The sequence below is a fragment of the Cotesia typhae genome, unplaced genomic scaffold (genome assembly GCF_013202065.1).
Source record: "Cotesia typhae breed Kobodo isofemale line unplaced genomic scaffold, CoteBio_Ctyphae scaffold_13, whole genome shotgun sequence".
Lineage (NCBI taxonomy): Eukaryota > Metazoa > Arthropoda > Insecta > Hymenoptera > Braconidae > Cotesia > Cotesia typhae.
Window position 1 is genome coordinate 15167169 of NW_027423774.1, and position 25993 is coordinate 15193161.

The following is a 25993-nucleotide window of genomic DNA, read 5'->3' on the forward strand; positions in this document are numbered from 1 at the left end:
AGAAAATAATTAAAGTGTGGAAAATGAATTAAAAATATAAAAACAACATTGCTGTTGTCTGAAATAAAACTAAGGATTTTGCATGCCTTAAGCGCGAAGCGCGCAGGTATGCTCTACTCTCGCCTAAAAATCGTGATTTTGAGTAAAACGTGATTTTCATAATTTTAACGAAAAAAATTATGGATAAAAAGCATATTGAAATAAATAATAATAACTCCCGAACATGTTAAAAAAATTTTCTTATCAATTAACTAAGAGTTCTCAGAAAAAACTCCTTTTTTTGATGAATTAAATGAATATGTGCTTGGTATTCACGGGAGCACTGGGCTTGATAACACTACAACTTTGTCAAAAATCACTTTTATGATTAAATTTTTTTAATTTTATTCCTGAGAATGTTTGTCAGAACCCTTGTTAAAATTGCGAGTCAAAATAATTCCGTTTTGATACAATTAATTTTTTCGATTGTCAGTTCTGTTACTTTTCTGTGATTTCGGCAGCCATTTATATTATTTTTTCATAAGACAGGATTGCAATAACTATAAACAAGCCGCAACTATACGTAAATGATGGTATAATAACTAACTGTTTTATCATCGGTTAAAATTTTCCTTCAGCTCGATCTACAGAGGGGATAATACTGCTCGCGGGAAAATTCAAAAAACAAAAAAATCGAGTACACGAAATAATCGTCATATTCCGTTATTGATTTAATTTCATCATATAAAATAAAATCAAAGAAAATATAAAACTTTGTTCGCTATTATTATTAAAAAATTATTAGAAATATTAGAAAAAAAAAAATAATTGCATGTTTTTTATTATCATTAAATCGAACATAAAATTGCAGGCCTTAAGCGTGAAAACTATCATTCACGCATTTTTATTACTGTCTAAAATCAGAAAAATGAATGAAAAAAAGTACGCCATTACTTCAGAAAAAAGAAATGAACGAACAAAAAAAAAATTTTTTTTTCTTTCATTTTATTATTACATTTTTTGCATGCCTTAAGCGCAGAGCGCGCAGGTATGCTCTACTCTCGCCTAAAAATTTTTTTTTTTTTTTTTAATGCACCCATCGGAAGCGGTAGAGCGCTCGAATCGCATTGAGTATATGTTATAAAATTTAAATGAATTTCAAGTCTTGAAAATTTAAATATAAATATAAGAAAAGAATTATGAATGTAGTTTTTAACATATTTATGTATATTATGAGCGCTTAAGGCATGCTCATTTGGATTTTCCAAACTTTATTGGAATACTTATACAAAGCGTATATTGTGAAAAAAATGAAAAAGTTATTAAATAATATTAATACCTATTAACCGCAGTGCTAGACTTTTTGGCAATCTTAAATTCTCTTTAAATTCCAAGTCTGACCACTTATCGACTACTCGTATATTCTTGAACTCGGCATCTCTTATTCCCAGTAGTTATGTATTTTAATAATGGAAAAAATAATAGATCATCATTGCCATTATAATTTATCCAGCTGTCATTTGATGATGTGCTCCAAAAACTTGAATTATTATCACTTATAGAACAATCACTACTACTAGATGAAATGGTTTCTATCAATACTAAAATAACTCTATTTTTTTCCATCTATCAGAAATTTAAATTATATTAGAAATTTTGTTTTATTAATTTAATTATTGCTTCGATAAAACTTGTATTCAGAGTAAACATATTTGGTTTGGCTACTTAATGCTTATATTTAATTTATTGAATATTACTTACTTTAAAATTATAGTTGGTTCAAATAATTATTATTAAACAAAAGTAGTATTATTACAAAACAATTATTTATTTGCCCACAAATTGTCAAAGTTCTTTAACTTATTAGAAGGTTATGTTTATAAATTATTGAGCCAAGACTTTGTTAAGGAACTTGCATTTAGGTATACAACGCCCATAATTTTGCGATATTGATGCACTCTAGTGTTATTTTGAGACAACTAGCTATTTCATTTAAACTTTTACACAGTGTTTGGCAGTATTTCACAATGTAACGCAGAGTCCCTCTGTGTTAACTAAGTGGAAAGCAACCGATGTTCATTGACGCTCACACTATCCAAAACGAACGAAATTTAGTTATTGATTCTAAGCGCTTATAGGCCAACTCGAACACTAAAAATTTGTGCTTATAAGCGTGAGTACTCACAGCGCGTAAGCGTCCAACGCGAATGCACCCTAAGTGTCTTGTGTGTGCCGGAGATCACTTAACTAATACATGTAAAAGTAATACGATGAAATGTCTAAAATGTGCATATTATAACGAAAAATATCATAAAAACCGCCCTACTAATCATTGCGCTGTGGATTATGGAGGGTAGAGGTACCTCTACCCTCCATACTTTAATCTAAATAAAATTATAAATATGACTGATTACCCGGTGAAACCTGTGATACCTAATTCGCTCGGTAAAATAGGAAATAAATTAAATATAAATAGTCAACAATCAACAACATGTGTCACTAATGACGGATAAACATAATATACTGACTGAAGAAGTGTACTCTGATCTATAATCTATACAACCTGAACAATGCATTATCCTTGAATGAATTACTGATATTACATTTAAATGTCAGAGGTTTGAATTCAAACTACAACAATCTAGAATTATTTATTGAGCATTTAGTAATTAAACCGGATATTATCGTATGTACAGAAACCTGGGCTCTTGACTGCCTTTTCTTTTTTGAACTAAATGATTATGATATTTTTTATAATGGAAGTAAGTGTAATAAAGCTGATGGTGTTGTACTATACATTAAAAAATCGTTAATATACAATGTATCTGTAAAAGTGAGTAATAACATAAGTATAATTTCCTCAACTATAAAATTAAAAAACAATCAATCTGTCAAAATTTCTGGTGTCTATAGATGCCATGATATTTCGAAAGAAAATTTCGTGAGATCAATTTAAAAATTTTTGGATGAAAAGAAACATGGGAATAACCATCTATTAGTAGGAGATTTTAATATTAATTTAATGAATAGTGATGATATCACAAATGAATTTTTAAGTATACTACTTGAAAGGGGGTTTTTACCATATTTCAACGGTGTAACAAGACCAAATGACTCGGGTGGAACGTGTATAGATAACATATTTGTCAAAACTCATATTGAAACAATTACATCATTTACTTATACCAATGTATTTACTGATCATTATCCCATTTTTGTATCGCTAGTATCGAAGCCTATAAAAATAAAATCGAAAGTAGTCTACTCTATTAATTACAATAAGTTAGCTAAACTGAGTAGTAAAAATAATTGGTCAGGGCTTACTGAAATCAAAGACCCTAATGAATTTTTTAAAATACTGATTGACAAAGTTCAAAAGCTCATTAATGAATCTAAAGTTAAGGTAGTTAATAAATAAAACAAAAATAATAATAAACCTCGGAGTAGCTGGATCACAAAAGGTATTATAATTTCGTGCAAAACAAAAGAAATGTTATATAACTTATGGAACTTGAATCGGAATAATGTAAAACTAAAACTAGAATATAAAACATATTGTAAAATGTTAAATAAAATTATAGTACGTGCTAAATGTAATCATGAAAGAAACTATGTAAACAAAATTTTTAAGGATAGCAAAAGGATGTGGCAATACATCAATAGTAAAATAGGTAAACAGGATAAAATAAAGCGGGATATAGAATATTTAATTTGCAATGAAGAGATCATATCAGATCATCAGGCAATTGCTGATGAATTTGTTAATTTCTTCACTAATATTGGAGTAGACTTGGCTAATAAAATTAATAAACAGCCTTTAGATATAGATAAAAATGTTAAACATAACCCTAACTCTATATTCTTGAATCCAACTGACAGAACTGAAATTGAAAAAATCATCCTTGATTTGAAGGATAAGTCAGGAGGCGTAGATGGTATTAGTAGTAAGGTACTAAAGACAATTGCCAAAGATATTAGTTTACCACTGGAAAATATTTTCAACGTTTGTATTAATGAGGCAATTTGGCCCAATGCGTTGAAAAAAGCTGATATAATTCCTATTTATAAAACACGCGATAAATCCGACTAACAATTATAGGCCTATCTCATTAATATCAAACCTTGCAAAAATTTTTGAAAAAATTATTTACAATAGGCTATATGATTTTTGTAATATTAATAAATTAATTTGGTTTTATGAGAAATAGAGGTACTGATGATGCTCTGTCCATCACAACAGATTTTATATATAAAAATATAGACAATAATAGACCAACTGTATTAGTGTTCTTGGACCTTGCAAAGGCCTTTGATACAGTGAATCATACAATACTGTTAGATAAACTATGCAAGCGTGGTATAAGGGGTATTCCTCACCTATTAATTGAAAATTATTTAAGTAATCGTGAGCAATGTGTCAAAGTCAATAACAGTATCAGTGAAACAACGCATGTAAAAGTTGGTGTTCCGCAAGGAACAATTCTGGGCCCTCTATTGTTTATTTTATATATAGATGACATTTTTTATACATTGCCGGAGAATTCTCTAGTTGCTTATGCAGATGATACGGCAATTCTCTGTACTGGGAATAGCTGGATTGAAATTAATTCAATTTTGAATAATTGGCTTGTAATACTTGATGTCTGGCTGCGCGATAATCAACTCTCGCTTAACATTGATAAGTCGACATATATTACCTTTGGTAGTTATAGAGATAGTGTTCCTGTCAATTATACACTAAAAATAAACAATAGAGAGCTTCTTAGAGTTGAATATTGTAAATACCTAGGATTATTTTTTGATGCGCAAATGAAATGGAATATACATGTGAATGAATTGACTAAAAAATTAAGATTCGTTGTTTTTCTCTTTTACAAACTTACCAAGGTTGTTAACATTACTGTACTAAAAAGTGTGTACTATGGGCTCTTTGAAAGTATCATAAATTATGGGATAATTGCGTAGGGTGGAGCATACAATAACGCCATTAAGCCTATCATAAACATTCAAAACCACATGCTGAAATATTTTGAGGATCAGGGTGTTCTGAGTTTATCGGTTGATATTAAGAAAACTTTTATTGTAAAAGCTCTGACGCGATACTATCATGAGTGTAAAGAACAATATAATGCTAAAGAAACCAGAACTAGATTTAAGTCGATATATCCTCTTAAAATTAATAAAAGGATTAGCGTTAAGAACGCTCAATATGTGACAATAAAATATTTTAACTTATTACCTAATAATCTTAAGATATTAAATTGCAGTAAAAAAACGCTAAGATATAAGATAAAAGATTGGATTAAGAATCTGTCATTGTAATAGTACAAGAAATTTGTGCAGTATTAACATTTTCTCTAACTATTAAACTATTTATGCTTATTGTATTATATATATTTTAAATATTTTGTAAATTAAGATATTTATCTAATATCTAGCTCTATGTACAGATGCTTTTGCATCTCTATAGACCTGTATGCTAGAATAATAAAATTATTTTATTTTTTTTTTTTTTTTAATCTTATTTATCAACTTACAATTGATTAATTTTTATTGGTGGAAAAATTAATACTAACGTCGACCTCGACCTCTTCCACGGCCCCCACGACCTCCACGAGCTCCACGGCCACCACGACCACGACCTCTGGTTGCGCCTCTTGCAGCTTCCTTCTTTTTTGCTTTAGCTTTTGGAGTGTCATCAATAAGTAGAGTTTCCAATGGCAATGAATCAGGTAAAATATAATACCTAATGTTATTGCCTCTCAAGCTTAATGTATCTAACTGCTGAGGTTCACGATTTTTGATTGTCATTTTAACTGTTTTTAAATGGGTATTCATTGCCACATCTACACCTATAATGACAAAAATTGTATTTTTTTAAGTAAATTATTTATAGTTATTTACAAAGACATAAATAATAACGCGAATATTTTTTTGTGGACTTTATGAATTTACTATGAGCGGTTCTACTAAATGCGAAATTCTACCAAGCTAAAGACTGTATTAATATATTTCGCGTGCTTAAAGATAAAAGGGCTTCTAGATAAGGGTTAACAGGGATTTGTGGTGAAAAGGCGTATAAAAAAAATTTTGTTTGCCATTCGTTTTAAAATTGTCTGAAACGTAAAAATCTGTGAAAGAAAAAAAATTTGGTATCCTAAAGCTGAAAGGGCGTATCTCGACATACGCCCTTTCAGCTGTAAGAAAAGTACTACTTAAAGACAAAAGGGCGCATAAAAAAATTGTAGTTTTGATACCAAATGTTAAATAATAGTTTCACAAGACGAGTTATGCGAAAATAACAGCCTCATTTACAAAGTTTATCTAAACAAATAGAAAATCAATACAAAATCAAATAGAAAAACAAATTACGTAAAAATTAAGTAATAAAAAAAATCACAATGACAGATAACAGTCAAATATTTTGAAATTCCCCGATTTTTTTAAAACATTGTAATATTTTAAAATTATAACATTTGAATATTTTATAATTTCCCATTTTTCTTCAAGCATTATAATTTCATAATAATTGTTGATGTTTTTAAATTTTATAATAACTATTTTTTAAAATAAAAAGCTAGAAAACAATCACGCGTACTTTATTTTTTTTTGGATATATTTTTTTTGTAATTCTAAAAAATTGTACAGTTGAGCTTATACGCCGCTACTACCACAGAAAGTTTTTTTTTCACAGTTTTAAATTACGAATACCTATGTTCCTTTGTAAACTAGCCGAAAAAAAAATTATACGCTCTTTCACCTTTAGATCACCAAAATTTCGAATTCTTAAAAGTAAAAGGGCGTATAATTTAAGACATACGCTCTTTTACCTTTAAAATTTTCTTTTTCAATTTTAAGTGTAGAATGTGTTTTCTCCTTGATTGGCAATAAAAAAAAAAAAATTTGCGCCCTTTTATCTTTAGGCAAGCGATTTACTAAAATAGTATTTTTGTCAAATTAATGGTCTATTGTTATTAAAATTTTAAATTCCAATTTTTACAAACTAACAATACTATTTAAAATTTTAATTCAGCCGTTTAAATTGTTGATAAATTTATTCTTCATGTCTTAAATATTCAAATTTTAACTGCGATTATTTTTTTAATGAAATAATTGGAATACTAAAAATAGTTTTTTAACAGAAGTAGTGTTAAGATTATTAGATTTTTTTTTTATTAATTAAGGTTAAAATCTCAATTAAGGTCTTAAAATCTCAATAATAAATAATAGAAATTTTTTTACTTGTGTAATCATTATGAAATATTGATGGCCAAGATATCAAATCGTTTTCCTTAAAAGAAAATTACTCAACTCTAAATTAATCAACAAATCACTCTCAAACCTAATAGATTTGTTTTTTGTAAAATATATATGCTAACTTCAACAATCGTACAGTGGTATGACATTAAAGTTAGCTGTCACTTGACAATTTTTTAATTTTTTTGAACAAATAAATTTGCTCTAAAAAATTATTTTTAAAAAATTGAATTTGTAGTTTTTTAAAATTTCTAAATGTCAATTTTTTTTTATAAATTTTTTTTGCCATAATTTATTTGTTATAAAAATTCTTAAATTACAAACTATCTGCTAAGTTAATTGGCATTATAGTCGTTTTGCTACAAGAATGAGGTATAGTGAAAACAGAGAATGCATACCAGTAATTGTGCCATGAACTTGTGTACCATTTTTTAATTCTATCGTGACAGTCTCATGACTGAGTTTCATTAGGAACCTAAAAGAGGAAAATTTTATTAATTAACTGTTTATTTTTTTAATTATTTAGTACAAAATTTAAGTTAGGTTAGAATGCATGTCGTGATTGGCATTGCCTTTACTATAAAAGTTTTAGTAATTTCATTTACTAAAATGTGAATTTTGAAATTTACATTTAAAAAAAAAAGTCGATAATTACCTCACTAGCTTCATTTTATTTTTGTTATAATTATATTTTTGAACTTTTATACAAAAAAATACACCGGCAAAATAATTATGCTATTTGTAAGTAAACATAAAACGTGAGAAAACGTCGATAGTATACACCAATTCAAAATTGTCGCTACTGTTACATTCTATTGAGCGTCATGAAAAGTCATGAAAGCTGATAAAAATACCGCTAAAAAGTTGACATGGAAGTGTAATATTGGAAAAAAACGATTAGGTGCTCCTAATTGCTCACTGATTGCTCAATCAAAATCCGCAATTGCTCACTTAATTAATTAATTATTTAATTAGTTATTAACAATTAAAAATACAAAAGTTATTTGTGCTATTTTTTCAATGAAGCAATTAACTTTTCTTAAATTTTTTAATTCTAATAAATTGCTCACAGGTTGCTCCTTCGATTTCAGACTTTTTTTTATGGGATACCTTTTGTTAATTCAAAATTAATTAAAAATAAATATCATTGCTCATACAGTCATTGCTGGATGACGTCACACAAGACTTCAGGAGCATCCCATTTATGCGCATGTGCAGAATTATTTCTGCGCATGCGCATAACATTATAGGCGCGCAGATTTTTTAAATTTAAATTTGACAATTTCTCTTAAATTCATCCTACAAACAACAATAATATTATTCATGATAATTATAATAGTAATAATAATAATAATAATAATAATAATTTTACTATTACTATGAATATCATTTTTACTATTACAATCAAATTATTACTATTATTATTGTTTATTACTTTATTGTATTATATTTATATCATTAAAATTTTACCTTTATATTGCAACAAATTCGATTCTATTCGACTTTATTTATGTACTTTTTATTATTATTAATTGCAGCTAGCTGTACTTATATTATTTTTAATATTAAAAAAAAAACATGTTCATTTCGGATATCTTTCTTTTTTGTACATTTTGGTCGTTGCACACCGTGTCCCACGATCACCAATCGGCGATTACATTAGTCTTATTGTTAATATGCAGCTATTGTAGCATGATTTTTGCATTCAAAGATTAGTTAATTGTTTTAATGTCCATCCTACGGTTATTTTTAACATTGTTTTGAAATAAATTGATAAAATTTACTTATACTAGCATAATATTTTACGAGAATAAGTTGTTAGTAATTATTTTGTATCGTATCTCCTCTACAGAAAATTGAAAAATTTCCAGGGTAAAATTTATTTAAAAAAAAATTTTATTCTTCCATCAATTAAAAAAATTAAAACGTTATTGAGGATCCTCTATTGAAATTTTTGTCGTTCTCTATTTTTCAAACTCTAAAGTCGTTGATTAATCTTCAAAAATTTCAACGGGTTTGTGATGTAAGTCCAAATTATATTATTTTTAAAAAGATATGTTAGAATTTTAAGTCGTGAAATTCAGTCTTCCAAATATTTTCTTGGTCTCACAAATAAAATACCTAGGAAAATAAGCTTATTTGAACATAAACTTCAATCATTCAGCTAATGCTTGTTAGCAATGAAAATATTTTTCATTTGTGTTTACGATCTAAATATCGTTGAAAATATATCTTTATCTATAAAGTATATAAATAGTTTTGTTGATAGAAGTACAATAAAACTAAAAATTAAAAAAATTTGATAGTAGAAAAGTTTTTTTGCATTAATCAACAAAAGGAAATTGGCAATAGATCTCAATTTTTGTTTATTTAAATTACAATCGAATAATGAATAACTACCATGTTTTATCGAAACATCGATAACAATTTTAAAAAAATTTTTAAATCGTAACACATTTAAATAATTTATAAAATCAAAAATTTTATTAATAAAGAATGCGTATGAACTTCAAGGATAAATTAAGTTTATTTTCCTTACATAATTTATTTTTACACACAATTTATCAGAAAAAGAAATGATTAGCTCTCCCGGAAAAAAATTTTTTATGAAATTTTAAAAAATTTCATGAAACTTCCTGAAATTTTATAAAATTGTCCTATTGCAAATTTATAAAATTTCATGACATTTCATGAAATTTCATAAAGTTTTATCAAATTATGTAAAGTTCCATGGAAACATCGAATTTCACAAAGTTCTTATTAAGATCCCATAGAATTTTTGGTATGAAATTCTATGAAATTTTGTTAAATTTTAAAAAGTTTTATAAACTTTTATTAAAAACCATGAAATTATTTGCATAACACTTTATAAAATTTCATAAAAATATATGAAATTTAGTATAATTTCATGAAATTTGAGATAATTTCATAAAATATCATAAGGGAACAAATCTCCGAATTTGTACAATTTTATAAAAGTATATGAAATTTCATAAAAATTTATAAAATTTTATGAATACGTATAAAATTAATAAAATTGCTATTATGATCCCATGAAATTTTTTTCTATGAAATTTTGTAATTATTTATCCGATAATGAGAGAAAAAACAAGATCCCTATGATGTCAATAGTTAAAAAAATACAGTGCAATTCTAACAAAAGTCATTATTTAACAAAGCGAAATTTTATTTACTTACAGTGCACAAGCCACGGCAGTCACATAGTGACTGTAAGGTTGCTAGTTATATATAATCACAAAAACCCTGGCATATAATTATGTACAATTCTATATAATTATGTATAATTGTATGTAATTATGTATTATTGTATATAATTATGTATATATCATATATAATTATATATGGATCAAATATCATTAATAATTATACATAATTTCTTTTATCCCTGATGAAAAAAAAAAATATTGAGACAAAGAAAAATTATTGAGAAGTATTGGATTGACTAGAAGATCAATACTTTTCAATATTTTTTTTTTGTCTCAATACTTTTTTTCATCGAGATATACCAGTTGTCAGTTGTCCAACCATTTCTTTCAAGCGTCGTATGCATCTAATTATGGAACTTGAAAAAGAAAAAAAAATTTTAAATAGAAAACAAGAATAACTCGATAAAAAAATTTTAATTACTTGTGAATATGTTAACAATCTTACAGATTTAGAAAAACCCAACGTCCTAACACCAAGAATAAGTAATGTCTATCAAAAACAGCATGGAGTTTTCAACGTAATTTTCTTCATAAAGCTTAAAATTAGCTTGGCCGTTCAAATCAAATAAATAACGCATAGCTACAACTATGTCTCTTAATATTTAACGAGAAATTGCTATTAATTATAATTTTTCTGATAAATGTTTTTAAAAATTTGCTACTGTAAAAATTTCCTGCTGGAATGAATGCAACTGAATGAATCTAACCACTATCATTAGATGAGCTGGGAAATTGAGTAAAAAAGTTTCTAATAATGATTCAGCTCCCTAGGACCCAAACTTGAGTGAACATATATTTTTTTATATAAGCACCAAATACCCATATCTTGAAATCAATTTATTTCGATACAATAACTATTATATCAATACCCACTTTCTAACATATCGTAACCCACATTTAGAAAATTTTACAGTAGACGGCTTAAATGGGATTTGATGAATAAAAATAGTTATGAAACAATTTGACGTATAAATTTTTATAAGATAATAAAACAATAATATTGTAGTGATACTATTTTTCAAAAAAAAGTGAAGGTGTCAAATTTTGAGGGTTATGACATGTTAGAACCGTTGCATCGATGTGGATGCTGATCAATCGCAGACACAGTTGATCGAATTAGTTGCTTTGTATGCGTCGAAAGCCACTAATGAACAGCTATCATTCTGAATCCTGAACTAATAGTATATTTATTTTTAGAAATTATTAAAAATAATTATAATTCATCCTTGTTAATCATCCAGAACTTGAGAGAATAGGGAAATTAAATTTTGAACGTTTATATAATGTATTTTTTTTTCATATGCTAACATCAAATTTGACATAAAACAAAACTAAAGCCATTTAAAAAATAGTAAGAAGAATTTATAATTAATGTAATGAATATAAATATTAGTGTTGATAATTTCCATTTCACTTTAACAGATTAATTTTCGTTTTTAACTCTTAGAATTTTTATTGGATTAATTTTTATGAATTAAAAAAAAAAAGATAGAAAATGACAAAAAATAATTTCTAATAATCCGTTAAATAATATTTATCATTAAAACAACCAAAGCTAACAAACATAAATTTTATAATTTATAGATTAAATCAATTACTCTAAAAATTGCCAAAGAAAAATGTAATGACTATTTCAAACAAATGAATTAATTTTCAAAAACTAAAGCTTGCTTCTTGAAAAAATCACAATTTTGGTTAATGTCATGAAAAAGTACACATATCTACTTTTAAATTTAGTAACATCTTGAAATATTTTTTTAAATATTTCAATTTGTGCAACTTTAAAAGGAAAAACGAACAGAAATAAATAAGATAAAATCAAGTATTGTTTCGATTACTTCGTTTTCAATACAATTAATTGATTTAATTCGTAAAACATATTTTAGTATAAGTTGAAAAATTCGTAAAAAAGTTTCTAAACATCAGACAAATTTTAATTATAGTTTTTTCTTACCTTTTACATTTAAAATGAAAAAAAAATTTTTTTATTTTTCTACTATTTATCTAGAAAAAAAAATCATCAATAGTTTTTACACCTGTTAGTTTTACTAACATAGATGAAAATCATAGAATGGAGGTCATTCGATCAAAACATTTCTATTTCTCTTGATTTTAAACATAACCATCTTTATTAGCTCCACATGACTATTTTATTAATTTTTAAAGTCTAATTGAGACACGTAGCATTCATGTGATGAGCTTTCCATATTTGAGTTAATCTCCAATCTGAATAAACTGTTTAAAAATATGGCTTTCATTGTTATCTGGAAATACTGCTAGAAAATTAAAAATTAAAATATAATTTTGATTCTATCTAAGTTAGTTAATTTAGAATTGATTAATCAATCATTTAGAGTATGCTCGCAAACTTGTTTGTGTTATGATGGAGAACAGAGGCTCTTTTGCTTTTCGTAATAAAAATATTATCCATGATATAAACCACTGATACACAAGTAAGCTAACGAAACCGTTAATTCCGACCAGTTTTAGCCAATTCTTGCACCGATGAAAAATAATTTATATTAACGTAGTTGTTAATTTTTTATTTTGTAAATTTATTATATTAATGATTGAATTTCAGTAGTTACTACCCCACTATAACCAGGAGAAAACATAGAAAAAACTCAATTATATGTATTTTTCCTGTGATTAGTTTTTGCGGAATACATTGTATGAGCCTGTTTTTTATTTATATCACCGTATTATTTCTTATTAGAGTGTGGCTATTCGGACACTCTCTAATTATACATATTTAGATAACATATTTATATTTTTTATTAATTCAATGTTATTTATCTCAATCAGTACTATATACACATGGGCTCAAAATTAATTTGAAGGTTATCAAAAATTTATTAGGGTAATTTTTTGTCCAGTGATACCGCAATATGCTATGAGTTAGTTCTCTGGTTTTTATCTATCAGAAGTAAAGGTACATAGTAAAAATAAAGACGCTACAAGTATTATAAAATATTTATAATTAATATTAAATCAACTAATATGAATAATTATCTAATTATCGCGGATTGAAAAACTTGCCCGAAGAACATCATCATTTTGAAAATTTTCACATGGAGTGCTGAATTTGCACAAGTATATGTTGTGAGTGCTTAGTGGAACGCACTCCTTGCATTTGAGTTCAAGCACCCACCATATTGTTCTTCTTATTCGGGTAAATAACCAGCTAATTAACTGGTTACAACAGTATATGAGAGTTATGAGAGTGCTTAACGGAACGCATCCCTTGCATTCGATTTCGAATAAAGTTATGATCTGATTCGATGTTTAGTAAGTTTTATTGCTGTAGATGTCTCAATATTATAGTTTGATTCGTTTGATTCGGCTCAGATTGGCGGGCTCTTTAAAATTCGCTAAAGAATACGAAAGTATTCCTGTTATGGACTGTCATGAATAATAATTAATATTATTATTAACTTATACTAGTTAGGATGAGGATTTGGTATTTGATATTATAAATGATGAGATTTTGTATGCAAGTTATAAGGAATACAGTAAAAGCTCTTAAAAATTACCCAGGTTGTCTTTCTCGCTCCTATTAGTGTTTTATGAGAAATTGAGACAGAACTACCGTAACTTTAAACAGCTTTCACTGTATATTGTAAGATATTTCATGTACAGGAGTTACTTGCTTACTGCTATGACTTAATTTTCTAAGTTTTACATCGAATTAATTATTTATTTTAGAGGAGAGATTTTAGCTTTAGGGGTTGGATTTATTATAAGAATTATTTCTAATTGGTCGTTTTTCTTCAAGAGTGGGACTCAAAATAAAAGTGACACCTTCGTTTAGTTTTCTCTCAGAAAAGTGAAACTAACCATGTGTTTAACACATGGCATCGTAGTCGTTGCTTGGTTAGAAGAAAAGCCATAAAAAAGGGAATATTTAGTTTAGCCTAGGATAATAGAGTCCTTCATTCAAAGTCATAAATTGTAGTATTTTGCTAGAGTCTCTAAGAAATAGAGATGTATTTGTTATTTAAGATTTTTGTTTCTCCTTTTATAGCTTTTCTCGGGATATTATATTTTATTTTCCTCTCGAGTGACCATTCTATATTTAAGTATTACATGTTTTATTTTCTTTGTTACGATATTCTTATTATTTCTCTTAAAATAATTATTCTTATAATTATATTATTAATCAATTATTTGTTTGATTTGAATTTAAATAAATCGCTAATTTATATCCTATGTAGATGGCGGCATGTACTGCTACATCACAATAGTTCCACTACCTGCCATATTGTTGTTCTTCACATTTGGGTAAATAACCAGCTAATTAACTGGTTAAAATAGTGTCATGTGAATAAGATCGTAATTTTCTATTTTTAACCTTTATCATGCATGAAATGACTAGACATTTGAAAATTTTTCAAATTATTATGATAAATTAATTCATTATAATGTTGAAAAAAAAATCAGCATGTTAAAATTATGATAAAATATGAATGATAATTAAGCAGGGATTTCAGTACAAGTTAATTGTATTCAAGATTTACTGATGTATACAAATTGACCATTCATGGAGTCTGCTTCAATTTACAACTATGGAGCTATGGAGAGTAGAAGACTACTTTATGGAGAGTAAAAGACTACTCTCCGTATATGGAGCCTATACACTCCAGGTGTATGTGTATAGGCTCCATATTTTGACACCTAAACAAATATAGGATATTTTAATTTTCAAACTATAAATTATTGTAAAAATAATTGTAGGTGATAAAAATTAAATTGTGCAGTCTACATAATGCCAGTTCATCGAGAATTAACGTCCTATCATGGTAAATTGTTCTTATTATTTTATGTGTTTATTGAACCCATTAAATAATTTTAATTTTGTAATGAATTTTGATCATTTATTTACAGGGAAAACTAAAGTGATATGCTGTAGGGTTATTATTTTCTATATTAAAATGAGATACCTTCTATTTTCTCGGAACAGTTTCAATTGAAATTAGAAAAAGACACAAAATAACGCTGAGGGCTGTAAAAGTGATATATTTACCTACACAAAATGACTTTATGTGTATTATTTGTTGAGATTTCATAGATTAAAGAATAGAACTATCTCAAGGATGTCTGATAATTTGGGAGAACTCCTGCGAAGTAATCGGTAAGTTTAATTATTTAATCAAAAAGTTATTTAATTTTTTATTTTTAAAGTTTTCTAATTTTACAATTAATAATCAATTTAACTAAGTTATTACTTTATTACCTTCTTTGTAGATTAATAAAGAATCTGTCGGCAGCTACTAAAAATTCACAAAGACGATAATACTGTCATATATTACGGCTAGTTTGGTGGTATGACAAGGGATCTTTGCATAAATCGTTTTCAAACTGAGATTGATTAATTTTTTTTTTTTTTTAATTACTGACAGAATTTTGAAATCAGATCAATATCAATATTTTTGGAGTTTTTTTTTTTAATTTATTATTTATTCTGTGAAAGTATAGTTTTTCTTTCATCGATTTACAGCAGGATTAATTTCTTTTTCTAAGCTAAATTGTGAATAAATAGTTGTGAAATGTCCTAATAAATGTGTATATATTATTGTATTATATGTATAATATCTATTTATGATATGCTAATATTTTCAGAAAAAAAAACATCTCACCAGGTTGTTCGCTCAGCAGTGATCATCACTTGATTGATGATTAGAAAAATCAAGGTTAAAGATTGAAGAAATAATAATAAAATCACGACTAAACTACTGATCCAATTAATACCGTTCGTGTATTATTAGTACTCCAAATACATACTCGCTATTGAGTTACTCAAAACTAAAAAATTGGACATCAGGTATTTTATTAATCTTTTTACTTTTTACTCATTTTGATTTATTTTTATTCAACAACTTAATAAAGTTTGTTTTGAGAATAATGATCTAATTTATTTATAAACCATAAAAATAAAAAATTTTCCTTAAGTATTTATTTTTACACTGATAAAAAAATTAATTTGAATCAGGAAAGAAAATCTTAAACCAAGGAAATTTTTCTTCATCACACAAAATTTTTATTCAATTTAAGAGAGTCAGTTTTTTAGAAATAATTTCATTAAATCAAGTTATTTTTTTTATTTGTGTATTATAATAATATTATTACTATTATTATTATTATTATTTTTATTATTTTTATTTATTAATTGGTTTAATTTTTAATTAATGTGCCTTTATAACAATGATATGTTGAAACCTACAAATTTTTATTCACTTTCAGCAATGTCGATTGATTTTAGTATAAAATTTATAGCTTAATTTTTTATTATTTCCCCGCTCCCCCATTATATCTTGATATAATTTTAAACAATAAGTTCACTAAACAGACACATTTGTTTCTAAAAATAAGTATTGTTATATTACATTTAAATAATATCTTTTGAATTTCTTAAGTTTCCCGCTATACCGATTCATTGAGAAAAACAAATGACAATCAAAATGACTAAACTAATTTTATTATTATTTCACATGCCCGTAACAAAAAGTTTTATATTCAATTAATAATTTTATAATTTGTTTATTTATTTAAATATATTAAAGTAAATAACAATATGACAACTTGGGCGGCAGTCCCATTTGTGGAAGTGATAAATCACGTTGTAAAATTCGATATTTGTACTGATAATGGAAAAATTAAATCCAGAGGTGATCCAATTTGGTCAGAAGTATGTAAAACTTGGAAATTACCCTCTGGAAAATATTTAAAATCACCTGTAGCATTATTTTTTGATTTTCAACAAAATCGACATCAAATTTATGATCGCTATGTACAAGAGCGAGGTTTAAATTTTCTCAGACTAGTGATAATAAATGTACTATCTCCTTAGAAGCTGGAGATGCAATTGACATTCCTGAAAGCAAATCAAAATTCATAGGTTTTTATATTAATTTTACGAAAGAAGAGTGGTTAAAAATTAAACCAGTAGAGAAATTAGATTGTAATAATAAAAAATATTATATTTTACAAAGTGGCTGGACTGATATTATCTCTGAATTAATTTATATTTCTCAAAATTACCTTGTGCGTTTAAATTTCCACAGCAATGTGTTCAGTATCTTAATAGTGAAAATAATATTGATAAATTTATTGTGAAAATTTCAGGTTCATGTACTGAAAAGTCATGCAAAGCTGCACTTCTTGGTGAATGTATTTTTACTTTTAGTGAAGATGAAAATATAAGGATGCTCATACATACACAAAATACTATTGACGCTCCTCATTCAAAAAAAAAGAGCTATTACTGGTGATAAAAGACGCGAATATGCAGAAGCTTTACAATTGCAGAAAGGCGATTTGTTCAAGAGAAGACTTATTACAAAGTACCAAGAATATGGAGAACAGGCAGCTCCTATAATTCCAAATACACCGGTTATCACTCAAATACGTCATGAAGGTAAAAAAATTCGTTTAAATATCCAGGGAAACTTATGGGAATCACTAAAATCTTTAATACACAATAATGTAGAGCTTCAGGGAGTCATTAAACAAGTTGGATTTGATAAATTTTTTTCTTATATATTGGACTCATCAGCAAAGTGATATTTACAATGATCTTGTGACATTGGAATCCATAGTGTCCATAGATGCTACTGGGAGTGTGGTGCGAAAAATTTCTTTCCTTCAAAACTACGACAGTGGCCCGATATTTTTGTACCAAATCGTGATTTATATCGGCTCATTAATTGTTCCAGTTTGCCAGATGTTGTCTGAAAGACATGACACAAAAATAGTGACGTTCTGGCTTCACGAATGGATTTCTTCAAATGTTAAAGTACCTTTGGAAGTAGTAACGGATATGTCACTGGCATTACAAAATGGTTTATGCTTAGCTTTTTGCCAAATGTCTTATAAGCAATACCTGTCTCACTGTTATCAATTCCTATTGGGAAAAACCAAAGTTTTAACACGTCCATATGTGCGGATCGACATCGCACATTTAATACATAGTGTAGCAACACAGAAATGTTTTTATCGGTGAAATTTGTAGTCAAGGATTTTTACTTAAGAGCTATCGGTTTGATGAGTACCATAGAAGATTTGAAGGATGTTGTAAAAATGATGAAAGTTTTGTTAAATATCAGTCAGAATGAATACGGATGTAAAGATGATATTAACTGGATCCTTACGAGAATGGAAACATTTGAATTCGATAAAACAGTGGACTATAAAAAATAAAAATTAGTAGTAGTTGTGACAAAAAAACAACTGTGACTCACATTTAACATGTCATGATGAAGAATTAGAAGTTGATGATTCTTGTGAATCAAATTCATCAGATGATTCCTATTTATCTGATTTTATTGATAGGATCGTTAAAGAAACTCCAAATTCTATCAATTCTGATCAATCTATTAAATTTAATGATGTCAATCCTTATTTTTTAAATGCAATACAAAAAAAGTTAATAAAATTATTTAAACAATTTCCAGCGTGGACTAATGTTATGAGGAAGCATTATAATTCCGAAAATTATGTTGCTACTTCAGCGCGATCTGAAAATTATTTTAAATATGTTAAAGAAAATGTTTTGGAGGATCGGCAACCAACTCGTGCGGATATGTTTTTAATCCAGCATTTGCAAACAATTTCACCAAGAGTAATAGAAGCAAGAGCTGCTTACGATAAACATCAGATGGTTAAAAGACCTTAAAAATTCTAAAAAAATATTGAACGTAAAGAATGTGTTCTGAATTTTGAGGAAAACTGGAGAAATAAAAACAAGAATGAAGAAACTGAAGATATAACTTTAGCTGATAATCAAAATGAATTTTCTGATGATAGTATTTCTATGAATGACGTTAATGTAGTAATTGATAAATGTAAAATTAGTGCAAATAAAAGTGAAATGAATCAGTGTGAATCGTCTGAGGAAGACACTCCAAGTTTACCATCTGATTCTGAGATGAAATCAACTTCTTCAGTACTCAAGCGACAGTTGACTCCTCTTGTAACTTCTGGGGACACATCTACTAAATTTTCTATCGATTTTAGAGATTCAAATGCAAGCAAAGAAAATAATAATTTATTAAGTAATAATTTAGAATTTATTAAACCTAAGTTTCACTCTACCCCAAATACTACTTGCGATTCATCAACAACTTTACATTTATCGTTTAAAAAAATCAGGAAAATAATTTTTCCATAATATTAAATGAGTCACCGATTAAATTTAAAATTAATGAGAATAAAATATCAGTTAAGCGAGAACGTTTATTCCACAGCACTTCATCTCAACCAACTAAACGGGGTAAATACGTTAATCCATTTCCCGAAGTAAAAGCATTCCATGAGAATGCTAATAGAAATTAAAAAAAAATAAAAAAAAATGATTAAAAATGGTTCGGGAATGGGTTCTCAAAAAATTGATAATTTAAAAATATCACTCCAAAATACTTGTCCGTTTGATACCATTACTGAACTTTTATCTTTTGCGTATTTAAATTTTAAAAGTTTTCAAAACTTTATAGATAATCAAAAAAGCATGTCAGAATTTTTAGAAATCTTGCAATTTTATGCTAAATCTGGTGCAAATGCAGAATTTTACAAGAAAAGATTTAAACTTCTACGTAAAATTTACCCCGAGAAAGACTTTACTATTACCTGTACAGATGATGTGTGTAAGTTAATAGAACAATTATTGATTCATTATGAATCACTCACGGAATATACTCACTGTATTCAATGCAAATCTTTTGCGACAAAAAAAATGTCAGTTTTCTATGTTAACGCTGGATTAATATGGAAAAAAGGATTTGATTATTTAGAAGCAAGTATTTTAAATGATATTGAAAAAAAAACTTTTTATTGTAAAAAATGTAATAAAACTATGATTGGTCGAACAATAGATATAGATTCGTATGTATGTTTGGGGATAGATCACTTTTATGAAAAAATACTTACTTCTAAAAAAGGTGAACAAGCTCTGGTAAACAGTAATTTAAAGAAATTCCAATAAATCTCAATTTAAAAATAAAAAAATATATGTTAACTGGTGTGATTGAATTCCAACCGGCTGATTCACTGATTAAAATTGGACATTTTGTCACCTATACCCGAACAATCCAAAACAAATGGACTGAATTAAATGATTTAAGAAATTCACCAACAATATTAAAAGCTAAATTACCCAATGTACGAGTTTCTTTATTACTTTATGTTTTGGTATAAATAATTATGGATAAAATATGATCTAATTAAAAATATTTTTGTAAAAGTAAAATTAAAAAGATTAAAAATAATATAATTTTAAAAAAATCCGATTTTAAATCATTTAAATCATTTATTGCATTTATTCTTTCAGAAAATCTTTACAAATCAAATTATATAACAGCCAGGTTAAAATTACATAATGTGGTATGTAAAAATTTCAGGTAACTATAATTTCATTTTTATTATTCATTCATTTCTCATTATTTCATTTTAAATCTTCAAGTATTAGTTATTAAATTTTAAGACAGGTGATAAATTTTAAAGCTGCTCGATTATTAGAAGTTTACAATTTTACAAGTAAATCTTTAATTGACATTAGTAGTAGTATACTCCTTTATTTACTTATTATTAAATGCTGATCAAAGATACGAAATCATCAATATAGCTAGTTAAGTAGATATTCTGGCAACCCAAGAATGACTCACTTTTGAATTTTTATAATAATTATTTTTTTTTAGTATCGCTGACAATATTGTGATTATTAACTATCATTAAAAAGTTATGAATTAATAGTTATTTTAAAATGATGTCCCTGATAAATGTTTTTATACGTTAGTTTTTAATAAACATACAAGATTTCATTGTTTTATTCGTAGGGATCAAGAACATCATTCTATTTAGAACTGTTTTTCTGAATGAGAAAAAAATTCAAGTATTATATAATTCCGTTGAAAAAAATTTGATAATTTGTGGTACGCATTTTTCAAAAAACGCTGGGATATTTTGTAAAATATCAAATCTGTTACACTTGAACTTACTTTGGTCACCAGTGCAACAAATGCGGTAGCAGTTGTTGCATCTTTTTATAGATATGAGTCGATAGAGGTGAAACAATTGATGATGTACTACGTTTGCTTTCCTTTTTTGATAATTACCTATAACAAAAACGTCTGGATATATGCTGCAATTAAATTCTATAAAGATATCAATAAGGTAATGAGATGAGATGAATAAAGTAACAATAATGCAAAACCAAGAATTAGTTGATTTACCCGCTGTCAACGACTATTAATATTTTTATTAAGAACTTTTTTAAATGGCAAAAATAATTAATAATTATAACAAATTGCCAGTAAAATTTAAGTTGAAACATCATAATTGATTTTAAACCTATTTAAACTTCTTTTCCATTGACGGTCTCTGATAATATAATTTTTATTCATAGAATATGTCAAATTGTAAAAAAATGAGTATTTTAACCTATATATATGTATTAAAAAAATTAAAATATTACTTAATGATTTTCTTAACAACATGAATTTATTTATTATATTTTTGTAAATTTTATTTTTAATTATTATAATTTAATTAATGGGTAGATTTCATTGAAATTATGAACTATTCATATAATTTTAATAATTAAAAACATTTGTGTATAGATTATAAAATCCACGTGGTCACGCTTATATAATTTTTTTCTATATGAATCAAAGTAAATATTAATAAACTTTATTAAACTATATTAAACTCTTTAAAAGATTATTTTATGGGTAATAATTATAATTGAAATCTTGAAGTATGGTTATAATAAAGTTTATGTTATGAAAAGTAATATATATAATCTATATATATATATATATAAATAAATTGCTGTTTATATATAGAAATGAATTACTAATATTATTAACACGTAACTTCATTAAATTTTTACATTGATTAGATTAAATAAAGAATAATAAATTTTCTTAACAAGTATGAGAAAAACAAATTAAAAACCAGAAATCATAAAATGAATTATTGGAAATTTTATAGAAAAGTAAGGTTATGATTATATATACGAATCATTATCACGAATCATAATAAATATATTCATTACGGTACACTTATTGAAATATAAGATACGTAAAAGATGTAGAAGTGCTTAATTTTTTTATGAGATGGGCTCTTATTTTTATTTGAAATTATTTTATTATAAGGAACTAAAACCAACGCTGTACAAGTTATTATGGCCAAACAATGGATTAATTGCTAATTAATATTTCTTTAGTTTAAATTTAAATTGAATCAACTAACTACTATATTGTCGTTCTTGATTACTTAAAAAAAAAATAGTAACAATTAGAACTTTTCGTATAAAGAATACTTGCGTTATTAATAAACTTTGTATATACGGTTCTTTAAGTGAGCAAATATATAACACCGAGTGTTGGATATTAAATAATTAATTTACGTTGATATTGCATACAATAAAAATCTTTTTGAAATTAATGTAAATAGTTTGTATGATAATGAAAAAATGTTTAATTAATTATCTTAAATTGAAATTTTTAGAATTTAGACGAGAACTACAAAACAATTAAATAATTGAAATATAAAAAAAATTCTTTGGAAGTAAATAATATTTTTGTAATTATTTACTCTCTTTCTAAATTATAAATAATTGATGTACCTTTACTGTATTTATTAAAGGTGCTTCGATCAATCTGTACATGATTTTTATCATTCATTACCTTGGCATTCTTCAGCAGATTGGTGAACCTTTTTTCTTTATTAAATTCGAACCTAGATACCAATAAAAAATTGAAATATTAAATGTAACCTGTTTCTTAATGACTAAATCACATATTTAAATATTTATAAATGCTTTAAAATAGTTGCAATTTGTATGTATACATCAAATTGTGCCTCATTCAAAATATGATTGTCTTTTAATCATAAATATTAATAAAATTGTATGATTTTATAAAAATTTTTCCATACTTAAATTTAAAAATTTTTGACACTATAGTGTATACATATTTTATAGCAAATAAGACAACGTTTTTACAATAAATTTTGAATTTAAAAGAAATTTAATTTTTGTTTTTTCTTCCCTATTTACTTTTCTAGGAAAGTATCATCTTCGATTTTGTTAAATTGATATATTTAACTCTTCACCTCAATCAAAATAAAATTAGTGACTGTTATTTTTACTGAAATAAATACTAAAAAAGGAAATAAAAAAATTAATAAGCCCTCAATTTTTAAATAAAACATATAATTGATAAACTTATATAAATAGTTTATTAAATAGGTTATATATATATATATATATATATATATATATATATATATATATATATATATATATATATATATATCATTCTTTTCTACCCTTTGAAAAACATTTTTGAGAATTTTTCAAATTTTTTTGTCTCACCCAAAAAAAAGTTATGAATTTAAAAAAATGGCTTTATCATTTTCAAATAGCCATAAGTTTTAAACTTCCCGCTAAGAAAATTGAAAATTTTCAAAAGTCGGGAAGTTATTGGATTTACCCCATTTTGAAAAAATCGAATTTTCATCAGATCTCGACGTTTTGAAGTCCTAGGAAGCACTTCTGACTATTCCCGCGAGGGTGTCACTATGTGTGTGTGTGTGTGTGTGTGTGTGTGTGTGTGTGTGTGTGTGTGTGTAAACTTCTAATTACTTTTAAACGGTTCAACCGATTTCATCGCGATCCTTATTATTAATAATATCATTGTTGTTTGTAGGATGAATTTAGGAGAAATTGTCAAATTTAAATTTAAAAATCTGCGCGCCTATAATGTTATGCGCATGCGCAGAAATAATTCTGAAGTCTTGTGTGACGTCATCCAGCAATGACTGTATGAGCAATGATATTTATTTTTAATTAATTTTGAATTAACAAAAGGTATCCCATAAAAAAAGTCTGAAATCGAAGGAGCAACCTGTGAGCAATTTATTAGAATTAAAAAAATTTAAGAAAAGTTAATTGCTTCATTGAAAAAATAGCACAAATAACTTTTGTATTTTTAATTGTTAATAACTAATTAAATAATTAATTAATTAAGTGAGCAATTGCGGATTTTGATTGAGCAATTAGTGAGCAATTAGGAGCACCTAATCGTTTTTTTCCAATATTACACTTCCATGTCAACTTTTAGCGGTGATAAAAATGACACTAAAGTCAAGGGACATTTGATCATTTTTAAAATTTTTAACAAACAAATTATAGCAAGAAAATTTGATTTAAAAATTTCATCTTTAAAAGCTCTGAAAAATTATAAATGACATTTTTATAAATAATTTTCTATGTCTAATTCATTTTTCAAGAAAAATAAAAAAATTGTCAAGTGTCTGCTAACTTCAGTCTCACAAGTAAAAAGAGTAAAAAGTTGTATATATTTATACTTACAATAAAAATTTGTATATCACAGGCGAGAAATTAATAACTTGGAGTTTTCCTAAAAATTAAAATTAGAGTTTTAAAATTAAATTTGATATAAATATCGTGAAAATGAAAATGCCGGTATATTATTAACTGATAGTTACAAAGATCATATCAAATACTTGTAAAGTCAGTACTCCTGCTGATTCTAATAAAGTTGTTATTAATTTATTGAATTTATTTAACTAAAAAGGTATAAAAATTATGAAAGCTTGAAAATTTTCGAATAATTCTAGATAGTGAAACCGAATGTTTGCTAACTGCTTCCATTGAATATTAATTTTGAAAAGTAGGTAAACCTAACTAAGATAGGTTTATACATGGAAATAAATGGATGATAAAAGTCGATATTTATTAAAATAACTCCGTAAACGGCATCTGAAACTTTTACAGGATGATAGTTATTATTTAAACTTTCATAATTTGATGAAACTTTTTAAAATAAAATATAATTTATATGATCTCCCTATACTATATTACCGCTTAATCCTATTTCAGAAAAACTGGACGATGTAAACAACAAATAATAAATATAAATGATGCAAGCCTATTTACAGGTTTTTTGAATATTAAAAATACAAAATATTGATTTATTTATTTATATTTTGTAGTGTAATTTTGTTAACAGGAGCTCAACTGATTTGTTTATTTTCTATGACCCACAATAGATAGAGCCAATATCTCTGCACAATTATTACACATTAAATAAAACAGAAAACAACTGAAACATGTAATTTTATAAATAGAAATTTTTTGTTATTAATAAAAATTAATTTATTAATAACAGATTAATCAAGCTACATATAATCTATATACTACTACCAAACTTCAATTATTTTTGTAGAGAAGTTTGTAAAAATTTTTCAAAAATATCCAAGCGTCAGTGTGAAGTTGCACCTTTACGACAGAAAACATATGGGTGTCGCGTGTATGTATGTACATAGTTGTCACAATTGCTAAGCTTTTTTAGAATTTATTACTGTAAATAAATAATATCAGTACAAAAAAAATAGCTTGCTAAAACGCTAAAAAATATAAATATATTCGATTTTATTAAATTTTTTTCTGTTTCGATTGATTGACGACGATTTAAATTTACATAGAAAGAAATAAATCGGTGGGAAACCCG

The 25993-nt window shown here is 26.2% G+C and overlaps 2 protein-coding genes and 1 long non-coding RNA gene across 9 annotated transcripts; 1 reads left to right on the top strand and 2 right to left on the bottom strand.

The window, feature by feature from the left end:
* Window positions 1–5472: 5472 nt before the first annotated feature.
* On the bottom strand, window positions 5473–8375 carry Smd1 (small ribonucleoprotein particle protein SmD1). The gene is made up of 3 exons (XM_074255329.1): window positions 7892–8375; window positions 7635–7711; window positions 5473–5831 (listed from the first exon to the last, which is right to left on the bottom strand). The coding sequence occupies exons 1-3, from the start codon at window positions 7903–7905 to the stop codon at window positions 5551–5553; spliced, it is 372 nt and encodes a 123-aa protein (XP_074111430.1). The 5' UTR covers window positions 7906–8375; the 3' UTR covers window positions 5473–5550.
* A 6592-nt stretch (window positions 8376–14967) lies between these two features.
* Window positions 14968–18655, top strand: LOC141535248 (uncharacterized). 3 transcript variants are annotated; one of them, XR_012480564.1, is made up of 5 exons: window positions 14968–15262; window positions 15348–15594; window positions 16083–16284; window positions 17586–17877; window positions 17950–18655. It is a non-coding gene; the product is annotated as an uncharacterized LOC141535248 (long non-coding RNA). The 3 variants fall into 3 exon arrangements; XR_012480563.1 differs by having other exon boundaries at window positions 14977–15262; window positions 17586–18655; XR_012480565.1 differs by lacking the exons at window positions 16083–16284; window positions 17586–17877; window positions 17950–18655 and adding an exon at window positions 15708–15785 and having other exon boundaries at window positions 14984–15262.
* Window positions 16985–25741, bottom strand: LOC141535246 (uncharacterized). 5 transcript variants are annotated; one of them, XM_074255101.1, is made up of 6 exons: window positions 25345–25730; window positions 24959–25242; window positions 24832–24880; window positions 23083–23195; window positions 21452–21568; window positions 16985–17334 (listed from the first exon to the last, which is right to left on the bottom strand). In XM_074255101.1, exons 2-6 carry the CDS (start codon window positions 24975–24977, stop codon window positions 17276–17278), a joined length of 357 nt encoding a protein of 118 aa, XP_074111202.1. In that variant the 5' UTR covers window positions 24978–25242; window positions 25345–25730; the 3' UTR covers window positions 16985–17275. The 5 variants fall into 5 exon arrangements, 3 of the variants coding, with proteins under 3 accessions (XP_074111202.1, XP_074111201.1, XP_074111203.1); XM_074255100.1 differs by lacking the exons at window positions 16985–17334; window positions 25345–25730 and having other exon boundaries at window positions 21340–21568; window positions 24959–25311; XM_074255102.1 differs by lacking the exons at window positions 16985–17334; window positions 24832–24880; window positions 24959–25242; window positions 25345–25730 and adding an exon at window positions 23951–24197 and having other exon boundaries at window positions 21340–21568.
* Between the last annotated feature and the right edge of the window lie 252 nt (window positions 25742–25993).

Bases quoted from the DNA above. Each gene is read 5' to 3' on its own strand.
- Smd1 (XM_074255329.1), bottom strand. The intron at 5,832-7,634 runs GTATGCATTCTC...TTGTCATTATAG, and splicing joins AGTTCATGGCACAATTACTG to GTGTAGATGTGGCAATGAAT.
- LOC141535246 (XM_074255100.1), bottom strand. The intron at 23,196-24,831 runs GTAAGTATAAAT...ATTGGTATCTAG, and splicing joins GTGATATACAAATTTTTATT to GTTCGAATTTAATAAAGAAA. The intron at 21,569-23,082 runs GTACATCAATTA...TTTTTGTTATAG, and splicing joins CTTTAATAAATACAGTAAAG to GTAATTATCAAAAAAGGAAA.